This window comes from Mustela nigripes, chromosome 7 (genome assembly GCF_022355385.1).
Source record: "Mustela nigripes isolate SB6536 chromosome 7, MUSNIG.SB6536, whole genome shotgun sequence".
In the NCBI taxonomy this organism is placed as follows: domain Eukaryota; kingdom Metazoa; phylum Chordata; class Mammalia; order Carnivora; family Mustelidae; genus Mustela; species Mustela nigripes.
In genome coordinates, this window is record NC_081563.1 from 52,552,601 (window position 1) to 52,570,850 (window position 18,250).

General features: G+C 47.4%; 1 protein-coding gene across 1 annotated transcript in view; it reads right to left on the reverse strand.

The window, feature by feature from the left end:
• The window catches only part of ATP6V1B1 (ATPase H+ transporting V1 subunit B1), a 29,340-nt gene that overhangs the window by 2,851 nt on the left and 8,239 nt on the right, over positions 1–18,250 (reverse strand). The window contains exons 3-11 of the mRNA XM_059405892.1: positions 5,934–6,032; positions 5,633–5,726; positions 4,978–5,055; positions 3,953–4,092; positions 3,453–3,554; positions 2,774–2,871; positions 1,239–1,362; positions 921–1,071; positions 593–675 (exon numbers count right to left, since the gene is read on the reverse strand). Of these exons, the coding sequence (XP_059261875.1) occupies positions 593–675; positions 921–1,071; positions 1,239–1,362; positions 2,774–2,871; positions 3,453–3,554; positions 3,953–4,092; positions 4,978–5,055; positions 5,633–5,726; positions 5,934–6,032 (969 nt within the window). The remainder of the gene's footprint in view (positions 1–592; positions 676–920; positions 1,072–1,238; positions 1,363–2,773; positions 2,872–3,452; positions 3,555–3,952; positions 4,093–4,977; positions 5,056–5,632; positions 5,727–5,933; positions 6,033–18,250) is intronic.

Genomic DNA, 18,250 nt, shown 5'->3' on the forward strand with positions numbered 1-18,250 from the left:
AAACCAGGTTGAAGCTTAATAGTTAATAACTGTAAAGAAGGAACCTACTAAGCAAAGAGGGAAAAGTCACAGGGGCTGCCTTTAACCTCAGATGGAACAGGCACATTTTGTAACCTGCTGGCACATTATTCACAGGGTCCACCTGTGGGCGGGGCTAGAGCACAGTGTCAGTTACCCACTGTTTTGTTCACTGAGCAAATCGCTGGAAAGCAAAGAGAAGCAGCATTTATTGAGTATCTACTATCTCCTGGAGGCTTTCTATATGCCAACTGATTGTATCCTCCGCAATGCACTCCATTGAGTAATCAGTACTATTATTTCTCTTTTATAGATGAGGAAACCTAGCATCAGAAGGATGAGATAATTTTCTCAAGGTTCCCACAGGCAGGTGGTCTGGATTCTAGCCAGACCTGTCTTGTGTCTGTGACCACACAGTCTTCCTGGGTGGTCTCTTCTTCTCCTCTTTGGAGGTAGCCTTGCCCACCCCCTCCTAATTGACAGAGAACTGAAGCTCTGTAAGTACTGTGACATCTGTCCATCAGTGTCTCCGTGGGTGTGAGCAGAGCAATAAGTCGTAGGGAGGGGACAATACTTGTCTGTTATGAAGCTGTCTGTCCACGTAGATCTGTCCCTCCGTGATGAAGCCTGTCAGGTCTGGGATTGGATGGGTGATATCTGCAAGGAAATGCAGTGGTGTCAGTGTAGACGGGGCGCACGTCTCCACCAGCTCAGCGACACCTGGGCTCTGTTTCTCTCATGGGAATGATGGGGTATGTGGAGGCAAGAAGAAGACAGAGAATCCCTTGATGGAGAAATAGAGCTACTGCACATCTATACAGAAAACTACGGGCCCTTTAAGCATCCCAGTGAGAAGGGAGGGCAGGGGGCTGTAGAGGGCAGTGGGCAGCCAAGAGACTCACCGTCGTTGGGCATGGTGAGGATAGGGATCTGAGTGATGGACCCCCCCCGGCCCTCCACGCGGCCAGCCCGCTCATAGATGGTGGCCAGGTCTGTATACATGTACCCCGGGAAGCCTCGGCGCCCCGGCACCTCCTCTCTGGCAGCTGAGACCTGCAACATCAGTGTCACTGGGTTAAGAGAGGGGGCAAGAGGCTGAGTGGGAGGTTCAGCGACTGAGAAACGAAGTGAGTGGCAGCAGGCTTGGATGGATGAGTTTTGGGGTAGAGGGACCAGGGAGAGGCAGGCATGACCCTGACACTCTTCCCAGGCTGTCTCACCTCCCGCAAGGCCTCTGCATAGGAACTCATGTCAGTCAGGATGACCAGCACGTGCTTCTCACACTGGTAGGCAAGGAACTCAGCAGTGGTCAGTGCCAGGCGTGGGGTGACGATCCGCTCGATCCTGGAGGAGGGACACCCCATGTTCAGAGAGCCCAGAGGCCTAGGCCTGTGCTCCATTTATCCCCAAGTGCTTAGTGGACAGTCAGCTGTGCACAGCATCAGGGGAGCCGGTGGGATGAGCCCCATGTCAGGGCTGTGGTTCCTGGGGCAGGCAGTTCGTCACGTCCAACGTTCCTCCCTCCTGCTGTCCAAGGGAGGAAAGGGTAGGGAGCCTGGAACAGGCAGGGAGTTGGGTTGGAGTGGGCCAGGCAGGGCCAGGGGGCTGATGGAGAATGACAGCACCCTGTCCCTGTGGGCCTGAAGGTGAGGGGGCTCTGGCCTCTCAGAATGAGGCAGGGGCAGGCTCCTGCTGTCGCTCTGTCTTCCCCAGCCTCCTCCTCCTACCCCCCACCCCCGCACTGGCTCAGCTGGGGCACTCCATTGATTCTTTCCATAAGGTTCCTCTCCCTACTCTAGAGCATGCCTGGTGTGCACATTCCATAGGCTTGCCCTGTCCGCCTGGTAGCCCCCTTGCACTCTGAGCTCTCCTGACTCCCACCCTCTGCCTCCAGGCTCTCTCCGTCCTCGAACTCTGTTCCATGGGTCTTTTCTCTGGCGATGTCCTCCTGGCCTCCAGAATCGTTTTTGGAGCACCATCAGTACCCGGGATGGTTTTATCAAAAATTTTTTTTTTCGTTCACCTGACCCACAGATTTAAACTCACATTTCCTAAACTTTAAAAATAGCAGTTTTCCAAAGGACTAAACCAACAAAAAAGCAGAATCAGACCTATACATACAGAGAATAAACTGAGGGTTGCCAGAGAGAAGGGCTGGGGAAATGGGCAGAACGGGTGAAGGGGAGCAGGAGTCACAGGCGTCCAGTTCCGGAGAAGGGCACCGCGGAGGGAACAGGGCCAATGCTATTGTCATAGTGCTGTATGGGGACTGACAGTAGGTACACCTGTGGCAAGCACAGCATTAAGCCACAGAGAAACTGGACCGCTATGTCGTACACCTGAAATTAATGTAATACTGTATGTCAACTCTACTCAAGTAAGACAATTTTTAAAAGACCACAGCAGTTTTTGTCAGTACGTGGTTTAAGGAAATCTCTCCTTAGTGGTGACTTTGTGGAAGTGACTCAAGGATAAGGAGGCCTGACTGGGGACAGTGGCTGGACGCAGATTATGGGAAGAACAGATGGGCAGCAGGTGGCAGGCGGGGCTGTGAGCCGGTTCCCTCTGTCTGTCCTTGGGCTAGCCCTACCCCTTCCCGAGCCTCATTTTCCCCATCTGCACAACAAGGGGTTGTTTTCCCAGCTCTGGCCCATGGCTGTGGTTCTGGGATACGCCTGAGCTCTGGTACTGCGGGTGTTGAGAGGGGATAGGGCCCGCTGCCTGCAGACAGTCTGGGTACCAGGGGATGGCTCACGTGGGGTCGTTGGCCAAGTTCAGGAAGAGGCAGACATTCCCCATGGAGCCGTTCTGCTCGAAGTCAGACTTGAAGAACCTGGCTGTCTCCATGTTCACCTGGACACACAGCAGGGATGGTTGGAGTTGGGGGTTGTCTCTGCAGCCTAAGGGCAGGGGCCTTGGCCCCTCCCATCTCTTCTCAGTAAAGCCTATTGACTAATAGTCCTTGGGATGACCTAGAACTTGAAAAGGCAGGGGCTGGGTTTGCTCTCCCCAGGTCCCCAAAGAGAAGTTCAGATTTCTTCAGGTTGAGCTCTGCTCAGTGCCATCCCAACCCCTCACTCAGCCAGCTGCTTCCCTGCTAAACCCCTCCTTGGGCCCTCTGAGGGCCCCATGGTATCCCCTCCCTGAAGCGGTCTTCCCAAATTCCCTGGCTTCTTCCTTCTCTAGGCCACCCTGGGCTCATCTGATAGCTGCCACATCCTCTGGAATGCACTGACGGACACACTGTCCTCGTCAGTGAACCACGCCCTTCAGTCATATTCTTGCTTCTCCCACCAGATAGGCCTGGACACCAGTAGCTTCTCAGGGAGAAGGATTATGCCTCCTTTATCGTATCAGGCAGAGCCAGAGTCTGAAAAGACAAGACTGCCTGCTCACAGCTTCCAGAACTTGCCAATCTGCCCTGCTTCTCTTACCCCCATGGCCGCAAAGACAATGGCAAAGTTGTCGTCATGATAATCCAGCACAGCCTTGGACTTCTTCACCAGCCCAGCCTGGCGGCAGATCTGGGCAGCAATCTGGGGTGGGGTGGATTGGAAGGAAGGGTGTCAGAGCCAAAGCCAGGATCCCAGCCCACTGACCATCACGGAGGATGACAGCTAGAGCAATTTCCAGTCCTTCCTCCTGCAAAGGCCTTTGATGAGAGGGATCCAAGGCCAGAAAGATGAAAGGGTTCCCCCAGGTCCTATAGCCTTCCTCATGGTGCTTGAAGACCCCCTTGGGGCCCCTGAGGAGACCTTCTGCAGCCCTGAGTCCATCAGCTGCCAGAGGACAGCTACCAGTCTGGACGGTGATGACCCCCGCATGGCTAGTCCCTGCCTGTTTGCCTCAGAAGACCCTCCTCACTGGCCACCAGTCCTGGCCTCTGCTCTGTGTCTTCCTCTTGGTCACATCTGCAGGACCCCGCAGGTCTCACCTCATTGTGGGGGAGCCCGGCTGCTGAGAAGATGGGGATCTTCTGACCACGGGCAATGCTGTTCATGACGTCAATGGGAGAGATGCCCGTCTGAATCATCTCCTCGGGGTAGATGCGGTCATGGGGGTTGATGGGCTGGCCTGGGAGAAGGCGATCATGGACCCACGCTTGAGGGTTCAAGTCCATCCCTGCCAGCCCCCAACGCTACCCCAGACTCCAGAGCAGCACTACTGAACAGAATTTTCTGTGATATTGAGTATGTGTTCTAACTACACTGCCAGGTCCAGTAGCCCTGGTCACACCTGACTAGTGAGCATGTGAAAGGTGGTTTTGAAATGCAAGTGTATTGCACTTGAATTAGTTTGTATCTCAATAGCCACGGCCCACTGCCCCCTTGGACAGTGCCACCTGGCCTATTAGAAGCAGCAGGCAGGGGGGCACTCAGGCCAAGGCCCCCAAGGCTAAGCAGGGGTCATGTGTGCCTTCGAAGGAATGGAGGGTGGCCTGGAGAGCTCCTCCCCGAGGAGATGTGTGTTCTGGGCTCTGCCTCTGATTTGCTGAGTGGTTGGGGGCCAGCCGCAGACCACTGTGGTGCCTCCATCTCATCCTCAGAACGGACAGGAGTGGAGGACTCGGGATGGCCTTGGGGCTGTGTCTCCTTCTGCAAGCCAGCCCAGGGGCCTCTGAGGGGCAGGGACAGGGCACTGGACGGCAGGAGAGTGAGGGTCTTGGGGCACCCATGGAACTTTGCACCTGATGATGCACTGAAAGGAATGGGACACAAAGGGCACTATTTCAGGCTCTCTGGCAGATTTGGGGACAGAGAGGCCTCTGCAATTCTCAATGCACACCTGATCTGCCTGGCAGTCTAACCAGCTTGCGGTTGAGCCCTGGCCCATCGCCTCTGGCCTGTGTCTGGGGCAGAACTTCCGAGGGCAAGGTGGCAGAGGCGATGGCGGGGAGTGAGGAAGGTGATTGGGGACTGGGTCCCGAAAGCTGTCCAGAGCCTCTCTCTGGTGACTCACCATTGATATCCAGGAAGTCCTCTGCCATGACCATTGGCCCCTTGTCAATGGGCTTGCCGGAGCCGTTGAAGACGCGACCTGAGGGTGGGGAAGGGAGTTGGGGGATGCTCAGGGCCAGCCCTGGGTCTCCGTCACTGCTGCTCACCCTCCACACCACCACTGCCTCCCACTGGCCCCTCATGTCCCTCTCCCATCAGCCCTCAGTTACCCAGAGAGAGCTGGCTACAGTGACTGTTTCCTTGGGGATCTTCCCTCCTCTCCCGGAAATCTTTACAGGTGAGGCGCTAGCCCAGGAAATTACTCTAATGGAGGGTTTTAGAGCTAGAAAGAGGAGAGGGCCAGGTATGGCAGATCTTGGGAGAAAACTGGGGGTGGGGGGTCTGTGCTCTGTTTCAGCCTAACCCAAATAGACGTCTACCTACTGTGCCCCTAGTTGACTGAACCTGCCTTCCTCATTCACGAACATCTGTATGACTGGCCCTGAGCTAGAGTTGGGGGATCAGAGAGAAAAGACACACCTCTGACCTCAAAGAGCTCACAGGGAGGCAGACAGACAAAGAGGAAAGGACAACAAAGTGTGCTAAGTGTGCGGTCACGGAAGCTGGGCCGGGAGGACAGAGGAGCACCCCCCCATCTCCCCTGCCCCCATCCTCACCCAGCATGTCTTCTGACACGGGAGTCCGTAGGATATCCCCTGTGAATTCACAGGTGGTCTTCTGGGCATCGATGCCAGAGGTTCCTTCAAACACCTATGGGACAAGAAGTTAGTTACTCTAATAAGGGTCTTGCTGGGGAGAATGGGGCCTTCCATTCTAGGCTCCCTCTGTGCCCAGCTCTGGGCAAGACGCTCTTGGGAAAATAGGACTTTCCTGCCTTTGGAGCCTATTAAGATAGTTGGGCACTTTGCAGGTCCGTTCATTTATTCAGTCGGGCAGCATCGCCCTGACACCACTTACCTGAACAATTGCCTTGGTCCCAGACACCTCAAGCACCTGCCCGCTTCTCTGAGTGCCATCGGGGAGGGTGAAGTTGACGATCTCAGCGTACTGTGCGAACTGGCAGGAGGGGAGAGCAGCCCAGAGCGGAGGTGAGACCAGAGGTGAAGTCCCTGTCTCCCCCCATCCCGCCTTGACCCAGTCTCAAGCTTCTGTCTCCCCTTTTGTGACTAGGCACTATTAGGTGAACTTGAAGGGCTGGAGGTGGGACATTCGGGTTCTGTTTGGTAGGCAGTACACCTGGATGGGTAGAGCACTGACTTCAGAGTTAAAGACCAGGGTTAGAACTGAAGCTCTGAAGCTTAGAAGCTGTGTGACCTTGTGAAGTTACTTCACATCTCTGAGTATTACTTTCTTCATCTTTCAAACTTCAGAGGGCTTCTGTGGGGAGAAATGAGCTACGTGAAGTCATTAGCTGGTGCCCAGGACCTGTAACAACTCAATAAAATGTAATCACTACTACGGCTGTTTAGGTCCCATGGACAGCACTGTTGTCTCTGCCCCTATGGACTGATGGCGGACACACTGGCACAGTGTGTCCTGGGCTGCCAGGTGTCCCCTCGTACGAGTGGCTGTCTTTTCCTAGCCACTGGGCTGGGGCTGATTCACGTGTCGTCCTCACAGGTTTCAGGAATAAAAAGTCAGGCAATCACTTCTCTTTTGGTTATGAGCAACTATAGTTATCTCTTCTTATCCATTTGAAAAGAACCAGGCTAGTATCAGGAATCTATAAAGAGCTCTTACAGCTCAACAATAAAAATAAAAATACCAGAACTTTAGGGGCGCCTGGGTGGCTCAGTGGGTTAAAGCCTCTGCCTTCAGCTCGGGTCATGGTCTCGGGGTCCTGGGATCAAACCCCGCATCAGGCTCTCTGCTCAGCGGGGAGCCTGCTTCCTCCTCTCTCTCTCTGCCTGCCTCTCTGACTACTTCTGATCTGTCAAATGAATAAAAATCTTTAAAAAAAAAATTTACAAATACCAGAACTTTAAAACGAGCAAAGGATCTAAATGGACATTTCTCCAAAGAAGATACACAAATGATCAAGAAGCCCCTAAGATGCTCATCCCTCGCCATTGAAGAAACAAAGATCAAAACCACGACGAGATGCCAGGTCCCACTTGTGAATGTGGCTGAAGTCCGAGGGACTACAGTGTGGTTGAGGGTGTGGAGAAATCGGACCCCTCAAGATGGTGCAGCCTCTTTGGAAAACACTCTGGCGCTTCTCAAAGGGCTAAACAGAGAGATACATATGACCCAGCAAGTCCACTGGCCCAAGAGAAATGAAAACCTGACCACACAAAAATTTGTGTATGACTGTATACGAATGTTCACATACAAGTAGCAGCCTTGTTCATAGTAGCCCCAAGGTGGAAACAACCCAAATGTCCACAGACGGTGAATGGAGAAACAGAAGATGGCGTATTTGTACCACAGAGTATTATCAGCCTTAAAAACGAACGCAATACTGATCCTTTGAAAACACGGATGAACCTTGGAAACACGCTAAGTAGGCGAAAGATGCCAGAAACAACAGGTCACGAGTTATATGATTCCATTGAATACAAAGTGTCTGAAATAATCTGATCCATAAAGACAGAAAGATTAGGGGCTGCGCGGGGCTGGAAGGATGACTGGGGGTGACAACAGGTAGAAAATCTTCTGGAGCTGATGAAAATGTTCTGGAATCAGACAGTGGTGATAGTTGTACAGCTCTGTGTATGTCCTAAAAACCACTGAATTGTGTGCTTTAAAAGAAGGAAGTTTAGGGGCGCCTGGGTGGTTCAGTCATTGGGTGTCTGCCTTCAGCTCAGGTCATGATCCCAGCGTCCTGGGATCAAGCCCTGCATCAGGCTCCCTGCTCAGTGGGAAGCCTGCTTCTACCTCTCGCACTTCCCCTGTGTTCCCTCTCTCATTGTGTCTCTCTCTGTCAAATAAATAAATAAAATCTTAAAAAAAAAAAGGAGTTTATATGAATTATAATTTTAAAAAAACAATAAGGCTGTCCTTCCAGGACCACAGGGAAGCAGATTGAGCAGGTTGGGCAGGTGGAGGTCTGCGTCAAGGGAGTCTCACATCCCGTGCAGTCTGTGCATGCTCCAGGAGCCAGGGTCCTGGTCTTTCTCTACTTCCTGAAGAGGCTACAAGCTGAGGCAGGAGAGCTGGGCTGGGAGAGCAGAACCTCCCCATTGACACCGACTTCAGCTCTTGCCAGCCCCAGAGACCTAAGCCCTGCCTGTACCTTCTTCCAGGGGAGGTTCTGGAGGGAGGTTCCCTCACCTTGCTTGCTTGGTGATTGAGTTACTTTGGGGAGTAAGTCAGAATCAGAATCTAGTAAAAACAAACGGTAATGCCCCTCGTATTCTGAAAGGTTAAAGTACTCCACTAAATTACTTCTTGGACAGCAGAGGGACTCAGAACTGACAAGCTAGATGAAATGGAAAAGAATGAAAAAGGATATCCCTTTGTGCCACGACCTCTAGAATAAATTGGGCTGTACTATGTTTTCTGACCATAATCAAAACAAGTTAGAAATCAAAAACAAAAAGATGGTTAGACAAACTTCATAGATTTGGAAATCTCAAAACCTAATGTAGAAGAACACAGAATTAGAAAATATTAAGCACTAAGCAATAATGAAAAACTGTATATGGATATATATGTGATGCATCTAAACTTTATTTTTTAAAGATTTTATTTATTTACTTGAGAGAGAGAGCATGAGAAGGGAGAAGGTAAGACGGAGAAGCAGACTCTCTGCAAAGCTGGGAGCCCGATGCAGGACTCGATCCCAGGACTCAAGGATCATGACCTGAGCCGAAGGCAGTGGCTTAACCCACTGAGCCACCCAGACGCCCCTAAAGTTCATCTTTTTAAAAAGATTTCTTTATTTATTTTAGAGAGAAAGCCAGGGGGAGGGGCTAAGGGAGAGAGAGAGAATCTCAAGCAGCCTTCACATTGAGCACAGAGCCAGATATGAGGCTTGATCTCAAGATCCTGAGATTAGGGCCCTGAGGTCATGACCTGGGCTGAAACCGAAAGTCAGGTGCTTAACCAACTGCTCCAGGTGCCCCACATTTAAGCTTTAAACACTTATGTTAGAAAAGAAAAAAACAGTAAGTTTAAGAGTATGCAACATGAAAAGTGAGAAAAAAAAGAACAGCATTAAAATCCCCAAGAAGGGGCACCTGGGTGGCTCAGTGGGTTAAGCCTCTGCCTTCTGCTCAGGCCATGATCCCAGGGTCTTGGGATCGAGCCCCACATCGGGCTCTCTGCTCAGCGGGGAGCCTGCCCCCCCCCGCTCTCTCTGCTTGCCTCTCTACCTACTTGTGATCTCTCTCTGTAAAATAAATAAATAAAATCTTTAAAAAAAAAATCCCCAAGAAAGTAGGATGGGGGGTGGGGAAAAGAGGTGATGGGGATTAAGGAGGGCACCTGTGATGAGCACCTGTGATGTACGGAAGTGTGAATCACTATGTTGTAACACAACACTATGTTAACTAATGGGAACTAAAAAAAAATTTATATATATATATATATATATATATATATATATTAGAAGAAATAATAAAAGGTCAGAAATCATTAACACGGAGAGCAAATATACAACAAGGCAGATTAAGAACCAAATTGAGGGACGCCTGGGTGGCTCAGTTGGTTAAGCAGCTGCCTTCGGCTCAGGTCATGATCCCAGCGTCCTGGGATTGAGTCCCACATCGGGCTCCTTGCTCCGCAGGGAGCCTGCTTCTCCCTCTGACTCTTCCTTCCACTCTGTCTGCCTGTGCTCGCTCTCACTCACTCTCTCTCTGACAAATAAATAAATAAAATCTTTAAAAAAAAAAAAAAGAACCAAATTGGTTCGTTGAAAGCCTAGTAAAATAGACTGATAAAATAAACTGATGAAGAAAGAGCAAAGACATAAATAATTGTTGGAGTAAAAATGTCAAACCAGCTACACTAATAATATTCAAAAGGAATAAAAAGGAATTGCGAAGAACCGTATGCCATAAAGCTCAGAACTTAGATGAAAGGAGCAAAGTCTTAGAAGAATAAAACTCGGGGCACCTGGGTGGCTCAGTGGGTTAAAGCCTCTGCCGTTGGCTCGGGTCATGATCCCAGGGTCCTGGGATCGAGCCCCACATCGGGCTCTCTGCTCGGCAGGGAGCCTGCTTCCTCCTCTCTCTCTGCCTGCCTCTCTGCCTACTTGTGATCTCTGTCTGTCAAATAAATACATAAAATCTTAAAAAAGAGAGAGAGAGAATAAAACTCAAACCAAAACCAACTAGAAACCAAACAGAAAGCTGGAATAGTCCTACAGTCTTTAAGATATTACATAAATAGTGTAAAATCTTTCACAAAGGAAACACGAGTCCCACGTAGTTTCACAAGTAAGTTCTGACAAAGCACAAATAATTTGAAACTTACTTGAGCTCTTCAAAAGACTAATGGAAAAGGGATGGTCTTTTACCTAATTTTATGAGGTAAGGATAACCCCAATACAAAATAAGATAATGAAGAGGAAATTTTAGGCAATCTCGCTTATGAATATATATACAAAAGTCCTATGCAAAATACTAACAAACCAAATCCAGCAAAGTAAAAAAAAAAAAAAAAGTCAAATTACAAACCAAATAATAAAAGAAAGATTAAAAAACCAAAAAATAAAGACACACACACACACACACAAAAGTTAAAAAGACCAAATTGGAATTATTCTGACAATTCAAGGTTAGACTAATATTAGAAATCTGATAATGTAACTAATTTACCTAATTAATGATCTGCAGGATTAAAAAATTAAAAAACGCTGTGATCATCTTAACATTCCAGAAAAAGTTTTAAAAAACTATCCATGATTAAAAACAAAAACTTTGAAGATTAAATAATCATGATATCCACGATTAAAGAACAAAACTACTCTTTGAAAATGGAGAATAAAAGGAAAATTCCTTAACTCCAAAAAGCATCCTCAAAAAAAAAAAAAAAAGCTGCTGATAACATACTCTGATGTAACATATAAGACAGTCCCTTTAAAATTAGGAGCAGGGGCGCCTGGGTGGCTCAGTTGGTTAGGCAACTGTCTTCAGCTAGGGTCATGATCCTGGAGACCTGGGATCAGGTTCCCTGCTCGGCATGGAGTCTGCTTCTCCTGCTGACCTCTCCTCCTGCTCTCTCTCTCTCTATCTCAAATAAATAAAGTCTGAAAATAAAATAAATTAAATTAAATAAAATTAGAAGCGGGGGTGCCTGGGTGGCTCAGTGGGTTAGGCCGCTGCCTTCGGCTCAGGTCATGATCTCAGGATCCTGGGATCGAGTCCCGTGTCGGGCTCTCTGCTCAGCAGGAAGCCTGCTTCCCTCTCTCTCTGTCTCCCTGCCTGTCTCTCTGCCTACTGTGATCTCACTCTGTCAAATAAATAAATAAAATCTTTAAAAAAAAAATTAGGAGCAAAACAGGGGCGTCTGGGGGGCTCAGTCGATTAAGGATCTGCCTTCTGCCCAGGCCATGCTCTCTGGGTCCTGAGACTGAGTTCCGCACTGGCTCCCTGTTCAATGGGCAGCCTCCCTCTCCCTCCACCCCTCCTTGCCCCATGCCCCACTTGTGTTCTCTCTTCTTTGCTCTGCTCTTCTCTCTCAAAGAGGAATAATCAGCTTGTGTTTTTAATGACTCTATTTGTATTTTCCCAAGAATTTTCTCTAGTGTAATATCTGCTGGGATAATAATTTTAAAAAATTCAGATCCTTCAAAATAAATAAATAAATAAATAAATAATTTCTTTTTAGAAAATTAGGAGCAAAACAATGACTGCTATCATCGTTCTATTCAGTATTACATTCGAAGAACCAGCCAATATAATATAATGAACAGAGGTGCCTGGATGGCTCAGGGGGTTAAAGCCTCTGCCTTTGGCTCAGGTCATGATCTCAGGGTCCTGGGATCAAGCCCCGAATCGGGATCTCTGCTTGGCCGGGAGCCTGCTTCCCCTCCGCCCCCACCTGCCTCTCTGTCTACTTGTGATCTCTGTCAAATAAATAAATAATATAATGAACGGAAAGAAACACTAGAAGGCAATGAAACTATAAAATAGAAAATTTCCCAAACCTCAAATGTAGTAAAGATAGGACCCCCCCCAAAAAAGTAGATCGGTTTCTCTTATAGATGCAGAAATTATAAACTATTAGCCAGTCAAATCAAACAGTATATTAAATAAACAATGAGGTATGATCAAACAGGGCTCATCAAAAGAATGTAAACCCAGATAAATCAATCTTGGGAATTTGTCAACATTTGACAATACATAGTTCATAATAATAGGGAGGTTTTTTTGTAAACACAAATTAAAAAAGAAACCCTACAGAATTATGTAAATAGAAACCCAAAAGTCTTTTGATAAAATTTGGCAGTGTTTTTTGTTTTTAATCTTGTTTATTTATTTGTCAGAGAGAGAACACAAGCAGGGGAAGCAGCAGGCAGAGGAAGAAGGAGACTCCCCCCTCATCCCAGCAAGAAGTCCGGATGTGGGACTTGATCCCAGAACCCTGAGATCACGACCTGAGCAGAAGGCAGAGGCTTAACCCACTGAGCCACCCAGGCGCCCCCCACTTTTATTTCTAATAAAACCAGTAACACCCAGAGATGCCCATATTGCTGTCGTTACTTAATATTGTTTTGGAAATTATGGTTTATACAAGAAAACCCAAAAAAGAGAAATTAAAAGTATACTATAATAAACATAAGTGGAGAATGCTTCATTAAAAAAAAAAAAAAAGATAGTGAGAGAGGAGACTGTATTCTTCAGAAAAGTCAGAGAAAGGCTGTGGGAATGTTCTAGGTTAAAGGAGGCTGCAGAGACGTGACCACTAAAGGCAAAACCTGACCTCAGGCTGGATCCTCTGCTGGAGGCCAGAAAATGCTATAAAAGATTTCATTAGAGCAGCTGGTAAACTGGAATAGATGGTTGATCAGATAAATGCATCTGTGTAAATTTCAGAAGTTGGTAACCACTGTTGTTATGCAAGAAAACATCCTTATTCTTTAATCCTTATTCTTTAATAAACACTGGAGTTTGGGGGGATAACTTACCCTTAAAAGATCTAGGCAAAAATTATGTGTGCGTGCCCTCGCGCGCGCACGCACACACATACACACACGTAGAGCAAAAGACAGAACAAATGGAGTAAAATGTTAACAACTGTGTATATAGACGTTCCTGATACTATTTTTATGTTTGTGAGTTTTTATAAATTTGAAATTGTTTCAAAATCACAAGTAAAATTAAAGCTTCCCAATGGAAAAAGAGGCAGAATTCCCTTCATTTCGGATGATACTGTATATCTAGAAAAACCCAAGAGGCTCTCTAGTTAAAAAATAAAACCCCCAGAATTAATGAGAGAAGTTGGAAGCTGTATACAAGGTAAATACATAAAAATCAATCTTTTTACCATTGTGTGTCAATATACTTTAGTTTAAAAAAAATCCTTTTTTCCTATTCCAGCCATAAACGGATAAGGAACTGGAGAAAAATGTTCAATCCACAATAGGGTCCAAACCCACACAATATCTGGAAATAAATTTGGCAAGAGAGGTACAAGAGAATAATAAAATCTTGGTGAAGGACATCGAACAAGCCCTGAACAAATGGAGAACAATACTATTGTCCAAGACAGAATGACTCACTGTCATAAAAATATCAATCTTTTTCAAAAGTATATAAATTATATGCATTCCCAATGGATTCTTGTTTCTTCTAGAATTTAATAAAATCATTTTAAAAATTCATTTAAGTGTCTGACAATATCCAAAAATAGTTGTGGAAAAGATCATAGTGGAGAACTTGCCTTAGCAGACGTGAAAACGTGCTCTGGGGGTGGGGGGTGGGAGGTGGGAGGTTGGGTGAGCCTGGTGGTGGGTATTATGGAGGGCACGTATTGCATGGAGCACTGGGTGTGGTGCATAAACAGTGAATTCTGGAACACTAAAAAGAAATTTTAAAAATAAACAAAAAGTTTTAAAAAAGTGAAAAATGAAAGAAATTATCTGGGATAATTCAGAGATCGGATTTAGATCAACATGTGTTAACTTTTATTTGTATGAATTATAGTACTATATTAGCTATTAAAAAAAAAATGTGCTCTGAAGCTACGGAAGTCACAGGGTTAAGTATCGGGGTGGGGAAGACGGACAGATCAGTGGGGCAGATCCGAGTCCAGAAACAGATCCCAGGTTTTAGAAGACTGTTGTAGAACAAACAGGGCACATTACTTCACAGGGAAAAATGGAATTTACTGAATAAATGGTACCAACAGAACCGGTATCTACTTAGAAGATACCCACATCATAAACACACATATGTTCCAGGAATATGTAAAACCTTTACATATAAAGCTAAGATGAACAAAATACTAGAAGAGCCTTTCTTCTTCCCTATTCTTAGCTTTTCAAGAAAAGCTGGGCAAGAGAGATGTCTTTGAGTAAGGTAAGAAATCTGGAAGCCATAAATGTAAAAATAGAGATACTTGACCCTAGGGACTCCTGGGTGGCTCAGTGGGTTAAGCAGTTAAGCACCTGCCTTCCACCTCAGTTATGGTCCCAGAGTCCTGGGATCGAGCCCCACATCAGGGCTCTCTCTCTCTCCCTGCTCATGCTGTCTCTTGTGCGCGCTCTCTCTTTCTCAAATAAATAAATAAAATCTTAATTTAAAAAATGCAAACAATAAACAAGGAGCTTCCATAACTCAAAAGGCCAATCTCAATATGTAGGAAGATGTCATCAAGGAGAAAGTGAAATCCAAACAGATAAAAAGACTCTCATATATAAATTAAAAAAAAAAAAAGATAGTATTATTCTCATTGATTGGACAGGCAAAATTCCAAGACAGAACATGTTGGGGGCTGGCACGGATGCTGGAAAGTGAGTCCTCTAGCACAGGGGAGACAGGAATGTGAATCCCCACAATCCTGCTGAGCTGGCAATGTGATCCCCAAATCTTCAGTATCTATTTAAAAATCTATTTTTTAAAGATCTTATTTATTAATTTGACAGAGAGAGACACAGCAAGAGAGGGAACACAAGCAAGGGGAGTGGGAGGGGGAGAGGCAGGCTCCCCGAGGAGCAGAGAGCCTATTGTGTGGCTTGATTCCAGGACCCTGAGATCATGACCTGAGACAAGGCAGACGCCTAAGGGCTGAGCCACGCAGGTGCCCCTAAAATCTATTTTTAAATCAATATACATTTCGAAGCAGCAATTTCATTTTGGGGGATCTACCTTACAGCAATCAAGGCACCAGTCCGAAAGGGATGTGTTTAGCTGTACTATCTGTAATAGCAAAGCCTGGAAACACACGGAACGTCTGCCACTGAGTCCATCACGGAACGTCCAGGCTCCGGGCTGCTCTCAGGAAGGACGCTACTGACACCGGGGGAATCCCTGACATGTTTTTAAGAGACGGGCACCAACATAAAGCGCCAACGTGCACGCTATTTGCCTCTTAGCAGCAGAATCTTCACCTTGGTTGTCTCAAGAAGCTGGGGATAAAAGAGGATAGGGACAGTTAACTTTTCTTTTCTCTCACCGCTTACAAGCAGCATGTTTTTTATTTTTGGTTTATTATTTATTTATTTATTTATTTATTTATTTATTTATTTTTGTAATTAAAAAGTAATTGGGGATGTTCAAGTGCTGTGCGACTGGTCATCACCATCCTAACTATATTAAGTCCCCCGCTCGACCTAACATAGGGACCTTAAGGGTTGGGTGGGGTGGGTGGCTCAATTTCCTAAAGGAGTGTGAGGAGGCGGGGCACCCCTGCGGGCCTGGGAGGGTGGAACTTGAGACCGGAGCGTTTGCTGCTTTGACGGTCACTGGAGGAAGCTCCCGATCGGGCCCCTCCTCGTCCTGCGACGCGGACGCCAGGAAAGCGACCTCGTTCTCCCCCAAACCACCCGCCCCTAGGAGTGGGGCTGCTGGGAGAGCAGGGCTCGCCCCGGGAGGAAGGCGCGGAGGTCGGCGGGCAGCTCCGATCCAGCGGTCTTTGGCTTGTCAACCACAAGAGGGCGCCCAAGAGCCAGGGCTGGGACGCCCCGGGACGGACGTTAACTCACGTCCTGGTTTTCCAAGGCTGTTCTGTGAGTCAGTCTCCGTCCGAGGCAGCCTTGCCTGCTGGGATGTTAACCTCTGGAGGAAAACTGCCTGGCAGAGGGCAGGCCAAGGCGGGCCCAAAAGAAAGGAGGCCACGAGCCCGATAAATAACCAGAGCCAGGTGATAATAAGTCATCCCTGTTCATGTGGGTTTATGAGAGTGAGGGACGGCAGAGGAGAGGAGAACAGAGAGGGGCGGTGTCCTGTGTGTCCCTGAGAGATGACATCCATGAAATAAGAGGAAACGAACTGTAGGGAGCAGAAAGACTGCAGTCAGACACCGGGAAGAATGGTCAGGACCATCACACCCCGTCATGGAGGATGTGGTCCGGAATCCTCTAGGAAGAGAATACCAGGCTCCACGGTGTGTGTCTGCCTGAGTTATTTGTGGTGGGCAGGGGTGGTCACAGCCCGTTAGAACAGGGGAGGGCAGGGGGAGGATTCCAGGGTATGATGATGACCTTTTACTCAAAGGAGCCCCATTTCAGAGCCTGATTCTCTTAACTCCCACTCTGGGTCCCTAGGAAGACTGGGGGGGGGGTGGTTTAAGGCCATCTTCATCCTCTGCTGGGGATTCTGCTGAGTTCTCAGCCATCCAGGGCTCAGGCAGAGAGGAGCTGCTGCCCACACTCCTGCACTCCTCAAAATGGGAAGTTCTTAGCAAGCCTGGCAAGACTTGTTTGAGAAAGCCCTGGCCTTGAATCCTTTCCTTCTGATGATGTCCAGGGCAGTTTGGGAAAAGCCCTCTTTGGAAACTTCTGAAAGCTTTTTCCTTTACAAGTTGGGAAGTAGCCACAGACATTTGGAACCAAGTCTGGTGGATGAGGCTTTCTTCAAATCTCAATAAAGATTGGTCTGCATCAAAACACAGCAGTTGGAAGATTTCTAGAGCACTGAATCGTCTAACGTGGTCCCCAGCCAAGCAGCAGCAACAGCAGTACCTGGGAACTTGTCAGAAATGCAGATTCTTGGGCCTTAACCTCAGACTGCTGAATCAGAACTTTGGGTTGGGACCCAAAGAATCATTCCAAGGGATTCTCATGCATGCTCAAGTTCAAAAACCACTGCTCTAGTAAAATCTCTTTAATGAAACCCAGACAGGTGGCTGTCCGCTAACCTGACTCCTCTTTAAGGCTTGCACAACCTGTGTGTGACTGTTTGAGATCAGGGCTAGGAGTGTGGATGTTTAGTAATCTGGGGAGGGGGGTGCTTTTTAAAGTCTACACTCAGGGGTTTAGCCTTTAGGATTTTTTAGTTTCCACTCAGACCTCCAAAAATCAGATGAAAACTGTGGAAGCTAACTCTAGTAAAATGCACAGGCACATGGATACACGACTTCAAAGGTTTGCGTACAATTTCAAGGCCCTTATTCCCTGGGCTGAGATCTACACAAAATTCTTCCCCCCACAAGCATTTTTCCTTTTGAGAAGGATGGAAGCCTAAGTGTCATCGCAGGCGTGGTTCTATTTGGGCAGCAGGTGGCGCTGCAGAGGAGGAATTGTGGCATTTTGCCCAAGGAAATGGGAAAGGGGAAGGGGGTGCAGAACCCAAAGAGGGGTATATAAAGCTGTCTTCTCCATCTCCTGAACTTATGAGACTATATATAACTGCTTCTTTTTCTTCCCTCTGCAAGTCCAGGGTCCTCTGGGTGTCTCCATCACCCACTTACTCTGTTCTAAGAGTTACAGATGCATGTAACAGTCACAGAGTCACAGGTCTGGGGATCTATCTCGTTTCCTAGTCTAGCCCCATTTAACGGTCGGGAGAGCGGATGGCTGTACAGGTACTGACTCTCCGTACCATGCGAGGGGGCAGCAGATGGCACCAACTGCCTAATCAGGCGTATCAGCATTTCTGCCTCTCAGGCAGAGCTATGGCTACCGTTCTCAAGGAGGAATAATAAAAATAACATTTATCTGATTTGATCCTCACAACAACTCTCTGACCATTTACTAGATGGGGAAACCACCATTCACAAGCCGAAACAGATGCTTCTGGAAACTTCAGGGAGCATCACATCACCCTGAAGGGCTTTTAGAGACTGATTTCTGCATCCCCCCACCCCCAACACCTCAGAGTTTCTGATCCTGTCAGTCTGGGGTAGGAGCTTGAGAATCCATATTTCTTTCTTTCTTTTTTTTTTTT